General features: G+C 35.1%; 1 protein-coding gene across 3 annotated transcripts in view; it reads left to right on the top strand.

Annotated features, from left to right (window-relative positions):
- POLQ (DNA polymerase theta) overlaps positions 1-16,824 on the top strand; it is a 120,272-nt gene that overhangs the window by 85,944 nt on the left and 17,504 nt on the right. The window contains exons 23-28 of one of the 3 annotated variants that reach the window (XM_019448509.2): positions 13-150; positions 1,591-1,765; positions 4,194-4,320; positions 5,218-5,339; positions 10,491-10,675; positions 13,953-14,064. In XM_019448509.2, coding sequence (XP_019304054.2) covers positions 13-150; positions 1,591-1,765; positions 4,194-4,320; positions 5,218-5,339; positions 10,491-10,675; positions 13,953-14,064 — 859 coding nt within the window. Of the gene's footprint in view, positions 1-12; positions 151-1,590; positions 1,766-4,193; positions 4,321-5,217; positions 5,340-10,490; positions 10,676-13,952; positions 14,065-16,824 lie in introns of those variants that run through there. The other 2 variants (XM_053903420.1, XM_019448511.2) reach the window with 2 other exon arrangements.

Genomic DNA, 16,824 nt, shown 5'->3' with positions numbered 1-16,824 from the left:
AATTTCTTGCAGGTTTTATTTTTGGAATTAAAATTGCCACCAAATGGAGAGAGAAAAAATCAAGGCAGCAAGAAGACTTTGGGTTCTACTAGAAGAGTGAATGACAATGGACGCAAGCTAAGGCTGGGAAAACAGCTCAGCACCAGTAAGGTGCTCTATGGGGCAGTCACAGGGCAGAAATTGAATTACTTTTAGCATTTTAGTGTCTTGAAAGAATGCTGATGAAAGCAAGATCCAGCATAGCCCAATATTTGAACTTATCCAGATAAAAACAAATTGGTTTGTGGTTCAACTGCCTGCAAAAACTGGAGACATTCCATCATGGAAAATCTGGACCATAATCTGATTTAGCAGTTGTGTCCTTCCTATCATTAAGACAGTATAATGGTTTATAAACTTAGATCTGTAGACATTATTTAGTCATTGACATCCACTACTCTTGGACTTCTAGTGTAACATAATTTATATAGTTATAGGTATATGAACAAAGGTGCGGAAGAATTAAAAAAGAAAAAAAGTCCAGCCATTACAAATAAAATAGTTTAGGGGCAATTTTAGGGCAAAATAGTAAGTTTTCCATGAACTTCTTTTAAGAATCTAGTCTACTAAGTTCTTTTTTTTTTTTTTAAGTTTACTTATTTGTTTTGAGAGAGAGAGTGAATGTGAGAGGGGCAGAGAGGGGGAAAGAGAATTGATCCAAAGCAGTCTCCACGCTGTCAGAGCAGAACCCACTGCAGGGTTGGAACTCATGAACCGTGAGATCATGACGTGAGCCAAAACCAAGAGTCGGATAACCAACTGAGCCACCCAGAGACCCCTCTACTCTGCTAATTTCAAAGTAAAAGTACAAATCACAATCCATGGAAACTTTATGCTTAAGAGAGAAGAGAAAAGGCTTAATTTTACAGTTTTGCTGAACAAATTTTCAATGGAATAATAAGGGGTAGGAAATACAGCCACAACAGCCAAGGAAAAAGAAGTCCCCAGTTGCCATTCTGTAGAATTTTGACCCTAATATCATTAACTATGACTAACCTGCCCTAGGGAAGTTTCCACTGTTTCATTCTGTAACAAAACTTTTTGTTTTATCTCACTGGCCCTCTAACCTTCCAAGTTCCTATTTCTTAGCAGTTTACCAAAATTCTGTAGCATGGAAAATTCACAGTTTTGAAGATAAACGTCTTCTAACTTTCTTGACATGGAAACCATGAAAGTATTAGGGCAAAAGGAAAAAAAAAAACAAAACATAAGAAACTTCCAATCACATGAAGAATAGAGAAGGAAAATACAGAGAAAGGATTCTTGGGGTGGGGCGAGGGAAGGCAGTTCTAATACCTTGCTAAGTTGACATCTCATTGATTTTATTTTTAAGGTAGATCTAAATTGATATTACTCAGCATTGACATATTTGCATTTTATAATCTATAGTTGTTATAGTTTTATCACAGTGATTGTCAAAAAACCCCAAACAGTTAATTTTGAGTTGTAGATACAGGAGTTAACAAAATTAATTTTGAGATTTAAGAAAGTCTAGTTTGCTATGGAATTTGGACAAGAATCTGATCTTACCTTTTTATATTTCTTTGGCAGGATGTTTTAAATAAATTAAAGGCATTGCATCCTTTACCAGGCTTGATATTAGAGTGGAGAAGAATCACTAATGCTATTACCAAAGTGGTCTTTCCTCTGCAGCGGGAAAAGCGTCTAAATCCTTTTCTTGGAATGGAAAGAATCTATCCTATATCACAATCACACACTGCTACAGGTAATGAGAAATCTTAATTGTAGATAATAGCCAATTTTGAAAGAAAAACTTTTCATATATAATGTTTGCTTATGATGACCAAGGAATTCAAGTGTTGATTATTAGATACTGTGAAGTTTCATAAACATTTATGAAACACATACTACACCAAAGCATGGATGGATACTAGCTACAGAGATGAGATTTAGTAAGATAGAGTTCCTACTTTCAAGTACTATATAGAGTAACTGGGATGTCTGAGGCTGTGCTTTGGATTAATATTTATTTGAGCCAGTGATCTTATCTAATTTCAGTCCTAGCCCTCTCCTGAACCTCTTAAGATTCTCTCCAAGTTGAATCTAAATAGTGCTGTGGAACATCTGTATAATAAATGAGTGTCTTATTTTACTGAATCAGAAAAGAGCTGTGGAGTACTTTGAGTGTCTTGTATGACTCTTGGGATAGGTAAGGAAAAAAGCATTCTTAGGCTAAGCCGTACAAAACTAAATATTTGCCAACTGCAAAGTGCATTTGAAGAAAGGGCAGGATTAATACTTTCATTGGGGAGATAGTTTAGGTTGGTGGTATAGAATTGGACTTTAATATCTAATTTTTACATGTTTTGAATTCTGGTGCTATGAATCTTTAGACAAGGTAGCTTGGTGCCCACGTGTCCTCATGTGTAAAACACAGTGTTAATAGTCTACTTCACCAGGTCATTCTGAGGATTAAGTAGGTTAATACATTTAAAGTGTTTAGTTCATGGCACTTTGTGCATGGCTAGTTATCAGTTGTTGCTGTTATTACAGATGGAGGTACCATGAGGAGCTGCTCTTCTCTTCGCTTGCTTATTCTCTGTTCTAAATAAAGTCTTTTCCCTTCTCCCCTATTTAGCTAACATCTGCCTTCATCCTAGCCATTTCTTGCCCTATTGGTATTTAAATTTCATTTTGAGACATATGCTAAGACATATCAACATATCAAAATCAATGTAGAGTTTTAAAGGTGTTGCATTTATTCATTGTTTATAAAGCAGAAAGTAATCAGTTCCTTTTGTTTTTCAGTCAGTTTGTATGGGTATTGTATGGAAACCAATTTGACAATAAATTATATTTAATTAATAAAAATAAGTAAATAAATAAATAAATAAATAAATAAAGACTATTTTAGAAATACAAGCTTACCTAAGCATAGTAAAGCCATTTAGTTATTAGAATTCATCTCCATGAAGCTACATTCATGTTTTCATTTATTTTTGCCATCTTGTTTGTCTGCCAGTGTTAACCTCATTAATTTAAACAATAGGTCTGAATAGTAAGTGCCATTATAGAAAAGAAGACAGTGTGCTGAGGCAGCAAGAGACTTAGATTCCTTCTTCTGGTTTTGGCTGGTTTTGTAACATTGAACAGGCCATTTAATGATAGTAAGTACATTAATATCTACCATTAATTGAGCACTAATTTTTGCTAAAAGGTAAATAACAAGGACATATATCAGGGATTTATTCAGTAAAAGAATATCTGAGGTACTTAAAATGCCTGACTCATCAAAAGAAGATGAAATTATATATAGTAGCTAGTAGACAGCCAGTTACAAAGAAGAGTACAATTTAAAACAGAAGATTTTGTATCACTATATATGTGTTATAAAAACTACAATAACACAATCAGTTACCCAGACTTTTTTTGAACTATGCTTATGTGTTTTAGAAAAATTCAATCAATAAGTAAACAAGTGTAAAATATTTTTTGGGAAATAAAGGCTATAAACATTAAAACAAATTGCTTTCTCTTTCCTAGAAAATTCAGTAACCACCTGATTCTAGTCTCCAACTTTATCAATGCTACCATTGATTCTCTTAATGATTAAGGATGGTGATGAAGAAAAGCAGCCAGCTGATATCTAGAAAGTGATTTTCCAGTCACCGCTTCTCACTCCTGCGTTTTCCACATTAGCTAACTCCTTGGGCCCCAGTTGTCCCTCTTCAGCATTCAGTTGCTCTTCTGCTTCAGATTCTGTTTTGTGCATTCCTGGGTTTTGAAAGCTTTGATAGTCATTTCTCCTAGGATCCATTTGATTAGTCCATTTGATTACTCATTAATACCACCACTAACATTGTATAGTGCTGACACCTGGTATTCACTTTAGCATAGGAATAGTTCAACTTATCAAATTATGGCTTATAGGATTGTTTTCTAGAGAGCTAGGTTAATGTAAAATATTCTATTGTTGACTCATATCTTCACCTACATTGGGATTGGTCTTATACTTGTTTTATCATTGTCAGACACATGAACATAATGAAAAATATTTAAATACAAATTTATTTTAGCGTAGCAATAATAGAACATGCATTTTAAAGATAATTCAGTAATGCCATTACTGTGAAATAAATGTCAGATCCCTCCCACTCCCCTCAATTTTATGTCTTCATTCTGCTTGATTTTAGGACGAATAACCTTTACAGAACCAAATATTCAGAACATGCCAAGAGATTTTGAGATCGAAATGCCAACACTAGTAGGGGAAAGCCCACCTTCCCAAGCCCTAGGCAAAGGCCTACTTCCCACATACAGGTAGACGTTATTTCTCTGTATTTGTGTTAATATACTTTTGTGAGTATGAATGGTTCAAAAACAGCCGTTTGGACAAAATAATGAAATTAGTTATTTTATTGGACAAAATAATGAAATAATGAATTTTTTGTTCTGGGCATACATATTTCTTTTTTTTTTTTTTTTTAAGTTTATTTTTGAGGGAGAGAGAGTGTGCGTGTGCACAGGGAGGGACAGAGAAAGAGGAAGAGAGAGAATCCCAAGCAGGCTCCATGTTGCGTGGAGCCCCAAGTCCGTTGAGGAGCCAGAGACAGAGCCCTTAGTGGGGGTTCAAACTCACAACCCCTGAAATTATGACTTAAGCTGAAATCAAGAGTTGGTGGCTTAATCTAAGCCACCCAGGCACCCTTGGGCATATATATTTCTATTCTAGGTGCTATTCGTTTAACATCCTGAGTCTGTCTATAAAGATGCTAGTTGATGGTGAAAGGCTGAAAACCTAGGCCACTAATTAAATCAATCTGCATGACGTGCTTTATTAACTCAGTCGCTAAAGGGAAGAGTTTTTTAATTATGTCAGGAACATCCCCTCCTGCCCTCGCCATATACACCTGATGGAAAGAAAAAGCATAGATAATTACATATGGTCAAAAGGATTTGTTGATTTGAGCTAAATATCAGTAATTGTTTCAGAAGCAGTTTGTGGCAGAAGCTGTTACAGAAATGTCTTACTTCCTGTTTAATTGAATGTTTGCTAAAAAAGAAAATCTAGTAGCTTTGTTAAGCTTTAAAGTGCGTTTCAAATGATAAGATTTTTAAGTTTCTTAGATAGAACTATTGACTTAACTGAAAAATGAGACCTTTTTCATATATTTGAGACTGCTTCATGTCCAGCTGCTGATGTTGTTTTCATGACAGAGGAAGAAAGAAGACAAGTTGCAGCCTGAACTCTGGACACCAGGCACAGATGGAGGAGAGAGCCTCAGACAGAGGAATGCCCTTTTCAGTCAGCATGCGACATGCCTTTGTACCTTTCCCAGGTAAGGTGGCTGATGGTTTTCTGAACTTCTCATTGCTGTGGGAATGGTTTTCAAAGCACTGATAAAGCCTGCATTATGAATAAGACTCAGAAGGATGCATTGGTCGCTTCCCCTTTCCTCTCTTCAGTGTAGCCTGTTTTTCCCCTTTGTGTTGCAAGGTTGTCAGTCATCATTGTCTTCATGATCTGCTCTGTGGGAAACTTCTGTGGTGTAAGCTTATGGGCAGCAGTCTGCTGAAACCATGTTTTCCAAGGTCATTGTAGACCTTTTGGCAAAGTCCAGCAGATACCATTAGTCCTTGTCCTCTTTGACTTCTGTACAGCTTTTGTACTGTTCATAAACCCTTACTTTCCTCAATTTCTGTCCTCCCTTGATCTTGAAGGGCACATTTTTTTTTTTTTTTTTTTTTTTTTTTGTCTTTCTGACTTGCTTTGCTATTTTGTTTCTCCTCCTCTTCTCCACACCGCTGCTTCCTAGTGCAGGGGCTAGTCCCCAAGGCTGTCCTCCCAGTGCCTGACCTCTCCTCAGTACTCTAGTCATATACTTTTCATAAAAGGTTTAACTCTGGCTATAAACTCGAGTCATAAAACATTTGAAAGTCACGATCTAACTCCTAAACATCCCTAATATTTGTATACATATTTGCTCTTTTATCTTTTGCCAGCTGTTAGGTCTGGGTGAGTGCATTCTGAATTTATTTTAATTCTGTCAGAAACTTAATGTTCCAATGGTGAATTCAGGTCTATGATAACATAACCTGCTTGGTAATTTTCAGTTTTGCTTTAAGTATGAACTATCAGCATTATATCATTGTAACCATTTTTAAGTATTTTAAGTATTTTTTTTTTTAAGTATTTAGCTCTGTGACATTAAGTACATTTGCCTTGTTGTATAGCCATTACCACCATCCATCTCCAGAACTTTTTCATCTTCCACAACTGAAACTCTACATCTATTAAAAAATAACTCTTCCCACCCACTCCCCAGCCCCTGGCAGCCACCATTCTACTTTATGTCTCTGTGAATTTGACTAGTCTAGCTATCTCATCTATGTGAAATTATACAGTATTAGTCTTTTGGTGTCTGGTTATTTCACTTAGCATAATGTCTTTAAGATTCATCCATGTTGTAGTATATGTCAGAATTTCCTTTCTTTTTAAGGCTGAATAATATTTGATTGTATGTATATACTTCATTTTGTTTATTTGTTCATCAATTTATTCTTAGCTAAACAATAAAATTGTGTTAACATGACCTTATTTTATACTGCTTTTGTTTACATTTTTTAAGTTTATTGAAATTAAAGATATATCGATTAAATCTGAAAATTTCTGTCACATATATTTAGTGTTTAGTCCATTTACATCTAAAGTAATTATTGGTGTGGCACCTGAGTGGCTCAGTCAGTTGAGCGTCTGTCTTGATTTGGGCCCAGGTCATGATCTCAGGGACATGAGATCGAGCCCTATATCTAAGCTAAGCGTCAAGCTGGTGTAAGCTTCTCTCGTTCCTACTCCCTCTTCCCCTCCCCTGCTTGTGCTCACTCACTCTCTCTAACTCTCAAAAAAAAAAAAAAAAAAAATGGCATATGGTTGGTTTAAGTCTACTCTCTTGTTATTTGTGTTTTATTTATCTGTTTTTTATTCTTTTTTAAAGATTTAAGTGACTACTTTTTATTCTTTTTATTTTCCCTACTGTCTTATTAACTATCCTATATATTCTAGAGTTTACAATATGCATCCCATCACAAACTATCTTCAAATAACCTTATACTACTTCACCTGTAATATAAGGAATTTTTTCCATTTCCCCTCTTTTATAATAGGTTTTATTTCTATGACATATAAATTCTACTATATAGCTGTTATTCTTGCTTGAAACAGTCTATAATCTTTCAAAGAAATCAAATAAAAAAGCATCTCTCTTATCTGTCCATTTTTACCATTTCTTGCACTTTTCATTTCTTGGAGTAATTCAAGGAATCTTAAAGTACTTCCTCCAGAATAATAAAACTTTTCCTTGGATGCTTTTTCAATTTTATTTGTTATTCAATTTTAGCAATTTGATTTGGGCGCAAGTCTCTGGGTAGTTTTTCATGCTTTGCTTGTAAGACTTTTGAATTTGCTGAATTTCCTCAGTTGGCATCATTTTGCTTTTTTTTAATCTATGTGCTTATATTTTTCAGTAAATTTGGAACATTTTCAACCATTATTTCTTGTAATGTTTTTTGTTCATATCTCTCTCTCCTTCCTTTCTATTACTCCAAATATACATATGTAATACCACTTGGTATTGCCCCACAATTCCCTGAAGCTTTCTTCTTTTTTATTTCCCTTTCCTTTTTTTTTTTCCTCCCAATCCTGTGCTACAATGCATATTTTCTATTGGCTGTTTTAATGTTCATGGATCTTCTCTTCTACAGTGTCTAATTACTGTCACATCCTTCTGGTGGGTTTTACATTTCAGGTATTTTTAGCTTTAGAATTTTTATTTGATTTCTTTGTCTAGTTTTTATTACCTTATTGCATTTCATTATTTGTTACATCATTATGTTCATGTGTCTTTAAATTCCTGAACATTATCTATGGTAGCTATTTAAAATTCCATCATCTCTGTAATTTCTGGGTCATTTTGCTATTGATTAAAGACTCTCCTGGTCAGTTACATTTTTCTGGATCTTCATATGTCTGGTATTTTATTATTATTATTATATATTGGATATTACGGTTGCTACATTATTGACTCTTGGGATTTTGTAGTCTTCATTAATAACATTTTCTCTGGCAGACACTTAATTTACTTTCACATTCAGCTTGATCATTTTGAGATGTTTTTTAAGCTTTGTTAGCAAATGTTTAGAGTGGCCTTTACCCCAGGGCTAGATTAGTCCTGATTGTAAGGTGCTGCCTTGCTAGGGTCTGTACTTGGTGCTCAAGGGGTTAACAAGGTCTGTCCACTCAGACTGATCACAGCTTGAACATCTCTCAACATTCAAGAGGATGTTGTTCAAGTAGTTGTTCAGCTGACAGCTATGTGATGGTGGTTGTTTCTTCAGTAATAGTTACTCCTTTAGTATTGGTTCTTTGCCTGGTTTCCTGAACTATCTCCCTTCTTTAGTATTTGGTTAAAAGTCCAAAGGGATTACTATGCATATTTGTGGTGCTCCTCTTATGTACAACTCCTTTCTCCAAATTTCCACAAATTCTAGCTCCCTCAGTAGGCACAAACTCTAGTCTCTGCTTCCTCATCTCAGAGAGATCATAATGCTTTGTTTCATCTTTCCTTCCCTGCGATGCATTCTGGTAAATTCCTCTTTTCAGAACCCTAAGACACATGACTCACCTCATCTTTTCCCTCCTCCCTACTTCTTAAGGATTGTAGTCCTGTACTATGTCCAACATCTGAAAACACTTATTTCATATATTTTGTGAGTTTATCTTATTTATGGCAAGAAGGCTATAAAAGTTGTGGTCATTTGTTTTAAATTATTACTTATATACTTTTGAATTGTTTATTTATTTACCATAGTTCAGAAATAAAAATGTATAAAATCAAAATATATTGAGAAGTTTTATTTCCTTCCCTGTCCTAGTTGTCCTATTGTCTTCAGCTCTTCTAGATAACCTCATTCATATATGTTTCTTACATGTCCTCATTGTATTTTTTATGCAGATATAAGCAAATGTGAATATATAATTCCTTCCCCTATTCTTACACAAAAACAAGGATTCCATATACACTGTTGTATGCCTTTCTTCACTTAATGTTTTTATACTGAAGAATTGTGATGATCAGTAAATAATTTTGAACATAAATCAGTTTAATCTCTGTGCAGGTAATCTGTGTAGCAGCAAACTGTGGGTTTGTTTGCTGAATCATAGAGTAAATCTGTTTAATTGGTAGGTATTGTTGAATTGCAATCTAATGGGGGAGAATAGCCATTTAGTTCCCAGTAACGATATCTGAGTGTTCCTTTCTTAGCCTTGCCACAGAACGTACTGTCCGACTTCTGGATTTTTGCAATTTAAGTAGAGAAAAATTATTCCTTGCTATAGTTTTAAATTGCATTTCTTTTATTGTGAATGAAGTCAAGCATTCTTTAGTATGTTTAAGGTTCTTTTGATTATTTCTGTGAACTGCTTGTTTATATTTTATCTTGTTCTTGATTTGTAGCATGTCTTTTTTATAATATGACAATGAATCTTTTGTGATATCAGTTGTAAATATTTTTCCTACTTTTTTTTACCATGATTTTTAAAAAAAAAGTTTATTTATTTTTGAGAGAGAGAGCATAAGCAGGGCAGGGATAGAGAGAAAGGGGACAGAAGATCTGAAACCTGATGAGGGGCTCAAACTCATGAACCATGGTATCATGACCTGAGCCAAAGCCAGACGCTTAACTGACTGAGCCACCCAGGTGCCACTTTACCACTATTTTTTAAATTTTGTTTTTGCCATGTGTGTCTAATCCAGTTATTTCTATTCCATAGGTAAACTTTCTGAATCCTCCAAGTCATAGAGGATTGTTTCCATTGAATGTTTCTCTCCAGCCCACTTAAAATGTGCACATATTACAAATCAGTTTCTTCATTCATTCATTCATTCAACAACCATTTAAAGGATGTTCTTTTCTTTTTTTTTTTTAATTTTGAAATGAGAATTAAAAAAATTTATTGAAGCAAATATTTGATCTTTTGTTTTGTTGTAAAACTTAAGATATGTCAGTTTTTGCAAGCAATCTAAAAGAATAGAAAATATATTTTTCCCCTCATTTAAAGGATTTTCTATAGAATGAAAAGGAAAAATAAGTATCCCATCTCTAATGGCTCTGTGCTACGTGGGAGAGGCATGGAAGAACCATTTTAGATTGTGTATCAGGTGCTGTGGAAACACTGAAGAAAGCACTACTATAGTGGTTAAGTGGCAGAGGTCAGGGGTGGCTTTACACATAATACATATACTTGAAAGCCAAACAGAAAAATTATGATCTAAGTCACAGAACTGAATTGCATCATGTTAAAAGCAAGATTTTAACCTTTGGACACATATCTTATGGTTCTAGGTTAGAACTAAATTTCTGTCTTTCCGCTCAATTCTATAAAACCTGGATTTATCTTTGTACCAGCTTTTCTAAAATCATTTCTGTTTCAGGTGGCTTAATATTAGCTGCTGATTACTCTCAACTTGAACTGAGGATCTTGGCTCATTTATCTCATGATCGGCGTCTCATTCAAGTGTTAAACACTGGAACTGATGTTTTCAGGAGTATTGCCGCTGAGTGGAAGATGATTGAGCCAGAGTCTGTTGGGGATGATCTGAGGCAACAAGCAAAGCAGGTGATCTTAGCATGTTGAACATAAATGGGAATTTTAATGATTAAAAAAATTTTAAAATTGCCTTGATCATTTGCAGTGGAGGAATGATTTCTCCATCTTTGGATCTTTGAAATCACATTCACCTGAGCCTGTCTCATGGTATTCATTATACTTTCCTCAATAGAGTCAGTAAAAGGAATCAGGTAGATTTAGTCTGAGGCAACTTAGTGTGAGGAAAGCCATCTGCATTAGTGGTAGATATTGTGGTGGTGGTGGTGGTAGTTGTTATTTATGTATATCTGTGTTTGGGGGGGGTTTCTTTTAGAGAGAGAGAGGAATCGTGAGTGGGAGAGCAGGGTAGGGGGCAGGGAGAGAAAGAGAATCTTTTATTTTTTTTTAAATGTTTATTTCTTTTTGAGAGCAGAGAGAGAGACAGAGCATGAGCAGAGGAGGGGCAGAGAGAGAGGGAGACACAGAATCCAAAGCAGGCTCCAGGCTCTGTTAGCACAGAGCCTGATGCGGGGCTCAAGCTCATGAACTGTAAGATCACGACCTGAGCCGAAGTCGGACGCTCAACCAACTGAGCCACCCAGGTGCCCCTGAGAAAGAGAAGCTTAAGCAGACTCTGCACTTAGCCCAGAGCATGATGTGGGCTCACTCCCACGACCTTGGGATCATGACTAGAGCCAAAATCAAGAGATGCTTAACCAACTGAACCACCCAGGTGTCCCTGTGTGTGTGTTTTAAAAATTTCTTTCTAGTCTATAAGCATTCATATTTTCATCTTTATTTTCACAGGTGCTTTCTAAATGTTTACTGAAAAATAAAAATTGAGCTGTAGATTATAATTAATAACTGATAGCTTTTGAGGCCTTTGGTTAGCTAATCCACATGTGAAATTTTACACTGCCCTTGGACTTTTCAAGTGGGTCCGTATTAGTTCCTGGCCTGGATTAACATTGATACTTTTTTTTTTTTTTTTTTTTTTTTACACCTCATGGCCTGTGGGAAATCTGATGCCATTTTTGAGAGAATAGGATTGCTGGCTGAGGCAAACGAACATTACTCCCACCTTTAAGATCCTATGTGTTAGTTTTACATTTATACTTCTAGTTACTCGCAACTATAATTCTTGACTCACTCATTAGACATGAAACACTTCCTTTCAACATTGCCTATTTAGCACCAGCACTTGTTTCTTCCACTTTAAAAAAATTTTTTTTAATGTTTATTATTTGTTTTTGAGAGAGAGAGAGTGCAAGCAGGGGAGGGACAGAGAGAGAGGGAGACACAGAATCTGAAGCAGGCTCCGGGCTGAGCTGTCAGCACAGAGGCTGATGCGGGGCTCAAACTCACGAACTGTGAGATCATGACCTGAGCTGAAGTCGGATGCTTAACTGACTAAGCTACCCAGGTGCCCCTCTTCCACTGTTTAGAAAGCCAGCTTTGCCCTTTCTATTTAAGAATCTCTTCTGGGGTTCTGCATTCAGCAAGAATCAAACCCTAAGTAAAATAGGCAATGTTCCAGTATTTAATATTAATAAACCCATAAAATAGGTATTATTATCATTCCCATTTTATATAGGAGTAAACAAAGGCACCAAAAGTTAGTAATTTGCTTAAAGTCATACAGCTGTAAGTGGTGGAGCCAAGATAAGTTCAGAATGCCAGAACTTAGACATTCTGTCTCCATATAAACACTCATGCACTGATGATATCTGCCTCTATTTAATAAGTTCTTACATGACTTAATGGTGTTTATGCTATGTCAATTTTTCTTCCTAAGTCACCATGCACTGAACTCCTTGGCTCTGGCTGAGATCTCAGAAAGTGCTGTGTACTTTCTGAGTTTAAAAAAAAAAAAAAAAAGGTAGGAGTCACAATAAAATAAAATGTAAAAACACCAAAAAGGGAAAGAAAAAAGAAGGTAAAAAAAAAACTCTCTCAATGTATTTAAAAAGATAGGGGGATGCCTGAGTGACTCAGTCAGTTAAGTGTCCAACTCTTTGATTTCGGCTCAGGTCATGATCTTATAGTTCGTGAGTTTGAGCCCTGCATCAGGGCTCTGCACTGACAGTGCAAGCCTGCTTGGGATTCTCTTGCTCTCCCTCTCTCTCTGCCCCTCCCCTGTTCTCTTTCCCTCTCTCTCTCTTTCAGTAAATAAATAAACATTACAGGGCACCTAGGTGGCTCAGTCAGTTAAGCGTCTGACTTCGGCTCAGGTTATGATCTCATGGTTCACGAGTTCAAGCCCTGCATTGGGCTCTGTGCTGATAGCTCAGAGCCTGTAGCCCACTTTGGATTCTGTGTCTCCCTCTCTCTTTGCGTCTTGCCTGCTTGCTCTCTCTTTCTCTCAAAAATAAATAAACATTTAAAAAATGTAAAAAACAAAAACTTCTAGCCATCCTATCACATTAAAAGTATTTTGGAATTCTGATAATCATTTTTTGCAAGTTATCTTCTGAATTGTATTTAATGACATTTATATGAGCTTGCTTTATATCAGGAATTTTCCTAAACACTTATAAATAATAACTCCATAATCTTCACAATTCATGATACAGGTATTACTATCTTCATTTTATGGATGAATAAATCAAGTTACAAGACTTTAGGTAGCTTGTGTAAATGCTGGAATTGGGATTTGAACCCAGGCAATATTCATTATTAAATTATAGTGTCCTTACTGACCTATTTAGACCACCTCCTTCCATTACTCCCAAAATTTCCTCAGGAATTCATTTAACCCAAAAGAATTCTGCAATTGTGGGATTTCAGGTGGTGGTGAAGCGGAAAGCATATTTATTTCCAGTGAAGTCTTCCCTATTTTCCAACCATGAAGCCATCACTTCCTACTCTATTAGTCCTATGTAAGGGCCAGGAGACGAATGTTTGTAATGCTTCTCTTTCTTGACTCCTGGACACTTCTTTAAGCAGAAGTTAATATGGTATTATGGGAGCAGAAAGCCGCTCTGAAGACTACTGGTTAAATGACAGGAATAAATCTTCCCTTTTAAATCACTAGTATTATTTTCTTAAAACACACACATATTCACATTTATTCATACTTCCCCCTTCCTCCCTACCTGAAAGTATTCCTAAAAGGCAGAAAAGAGAAAAGATGTTCACTGGATGTCAGGTTCTATGAATTTAACCTACCAAAAACAGATCTAATCATTTTTGACTCACTATGAAATAAAAAGTGGACCAAATTTCAAGCCTCATGAACTTTTTATATTTGCATGTTATGTAGTTATCACCTTTAATTTACTCACTGAGTGTAATGACTTCTTTTCAGATTTGCTATGGAATCATTTATGGAATGGGAGCTAAATCTTTGGGAGAGCAGATGGGCATTAAAGAAAATGATGCTGCCTGCTACATTGATTCATTCAAATCCAGATATACAGGTAGATAAACCTGGAGTGCCAATTATCTTCTAGATGCTATCCTTCAACTATCTTGCCATATTAATTGAAAAAAATTAGTGTTAGAAAATTTTCTGTTAACGTTTCTATTACTCAAAAGTTTTTGTTAGGTATTGTTAATTAAATAACATTAACCTTATCATTACTAAGATGGGCTTTTTTTTTTTTTAAATAAAAGTAGGATCAGAAATGGAATAACAAAATCCAGTTGATGTATATGCTACTATGTCATTGTGAATATCTCATAAAGCCTTGGAATTGTCCTGTGCTGTAGGTTTAGATAGCTTTAATTCAAAACAGTAAACCATTGATTAAATGTACCAGACACTATGAAAGAACAATTACTGTTATAGAGCAGTTTGAGTATTACCATTTTAAATTATCTTTTCTTTTGGCATTTATTGGGGTACAATTTACATACAGTAAAATTCATTCCTTTTAGATGTGTATTTGTATGAATTCTGACAAATGCACAGAGTTATATAATCTGCATCACAACCAAGATATGGAACCATTACCCTTTCACCCCAGAAAGCTATTTCATAGTCCTTTATAGTCAACCTTGTCCTCAATCCCCAAAAAGAATTTATTCACATATGACATGATCTTGTACATAGAAAATCATATGAATTCTACAAAAACAACTACTAGAACAAATAACTAAATTTAGAAAGGTCCCATCATACAAGGTCAATTTGTAAAATTCAGTTGTATCTTTGTTTATGAGCAATAATTAGTGAATGAAGTAAAAATAAAACCATTTCAATCACATCAAAATACATGAAATAGTTGGGATAAATCTAACAGTATGTGCAAGACTTTATTGAAAACTCTGAAACAATCCTGAGAGAAATTTAAGAATACTTAGATAAATGTGAGGGTTACCATGTTAATTTATTAGAAGGTACAATATTGTTGTGATGACAGTTCTCTATAAATTGTTCTATGGATTCAATTTAGTTCCAATCAAAATTCCATTAGACTTTTGTGTAGAATTTGACAAGCTTATTCTAAATTTATCTGGAAATTCAAAGGGCCTGGAATAATGAGAAAAATTTGGGGAGGAAAAGTATAATGTTGAATACTAACACCCCCTGAGTTCAAAATTTATTATAAAACTAAAATAATCAATACAGGCATAAGTGTAGACATGGCAAACAATGGGTCACAATAAAGTGTTCAGAAATAAACCTATATATATATGTGGTGGTTTGGTTTTCAATTAGGTTGTCATGGTAATTCAATGTAGGAAAGATGATCTTGTCAACAATTGGTTCTAGAACAACTGAATACTAGTATGGAAAAAAAGTGACTTCAACTTTTATCCCATACTTTATTCAAAAATTAGCTTGATATGGAGCATAGACTTAAAAGTAAAATTTAAAACTACAAATCTTCAGAAGGAAAAAATAGGGGGAAAATTCTTTGTGACATTGAGGTAGGCAAAGATTTCTTAGGTGATAATTACACTGAATTAACCATAAAAGATAAACATTGATAGACGATACCATTAAGAAAATGTAAGGCATGGTGCCTCGGTGGCTCAGTTGGTTAAGCGTCCGACTTTGGCTCAGGTCATGATCTTGTAGTTCATGGGTTCGAGCCCCATGTTGGGCTCTGTGCTGACAGCTCAGAACCTGGAGCCTGCTTCAGATTCTGTCTCTCTCTCTCTCTCTCTCTCTCTGCCCCTCCCCAGCTCACACTCTGTCTCTCTCTCTCAAAAAATAAATAAACATTAAAAAAATTTTTTTTAAATAATAAAAGAAAATGTAAGGCAAACCACAGAAGAGAAAATATTTGCAGTTCCTATTATCCAACAAAGAACTTGCATCCAGAATATGTAAAAAATTCTTACAACCGATAGTGAGAAAGCAAACAATCCAATAAAATAAAGGTCAAAAGATTTGAAAGACTTTTCTCAAAAGAAAATATATGAATGACAACATCAAATATTATTGTTATTAGTCATCAGGGAAAAGCAAATGAAAACCACAAAGAGACACCATTACAAAAACACTACAATGGCTAAAATTAAAAACACTGTATCCCTTTTACATTGCTGGTAGGATTGTCAAATGGTACAACCACTTTGGAAAACAGTATGGCTCTTTCATAGTTAAACATACAGATAATTATGTGATCCGGCAATTCTACTATTGGGTATTTGCCCAAGAAAAATGAAAACAGCAAGAGAAAGACTGCTATGTGGATGTTATAGCAGTTTTATTCCTAATAACCAAATTGTCTATGAACAGGATTATGGATAAACAAATTTTGGTATATCTCTGCAATGGAATACTATTTAGCAAAAGAAGGCAAATTCAAATAAGAACATACAGTACAATTCAATTTTTATGAATTTTTAAGAATATGAAAAACCAAGATACGGTATCATAAAGCAGATCAATGAGTTTTTTGGCTGATAATGGGGATCTAACTATAAAGGTGATATAAATGTTTCATATCTTGTAGTGTGCATTCATTTGTTAAGATACATCCAATTGTTCACCTAAAGTGCGTTCCTTCTGGGCACATGCACTCCAATGTTTATAGCAGTGCTAGCGACAATAGCCAGTGTGGAAAGAGCCCAACTGTCCACTGACTGATGAATGGATAACGAAGATGTAGTGTGTGTACACACACACACACACACACACACACACACACACACACACACTGGAATATTACTCGGTGATCAAAAAGAATTTGCAACAATGTGGATGGAACTAGAGTGTATTATGC

Source organism: Panthera pardus, unplaced genomic scaffold (assembly GCF_024362965.1).
Source record: "Panthera pardus isolate Hobbes unplaced genomic scaffold, ASM2436296v1 HiC_scaffold_16, whole genome shotgun sequence".
Lineage (NCBI taxonomy): Eukaryota > Metazoa > Chordata > Mammalia > Carnivora > Felidae > Panthera > Panthera pardus.
Note: the sequence above shows the minus strand (reverse complement) of the source record. Positions and strands in the feature narration are given on the sequence as shown.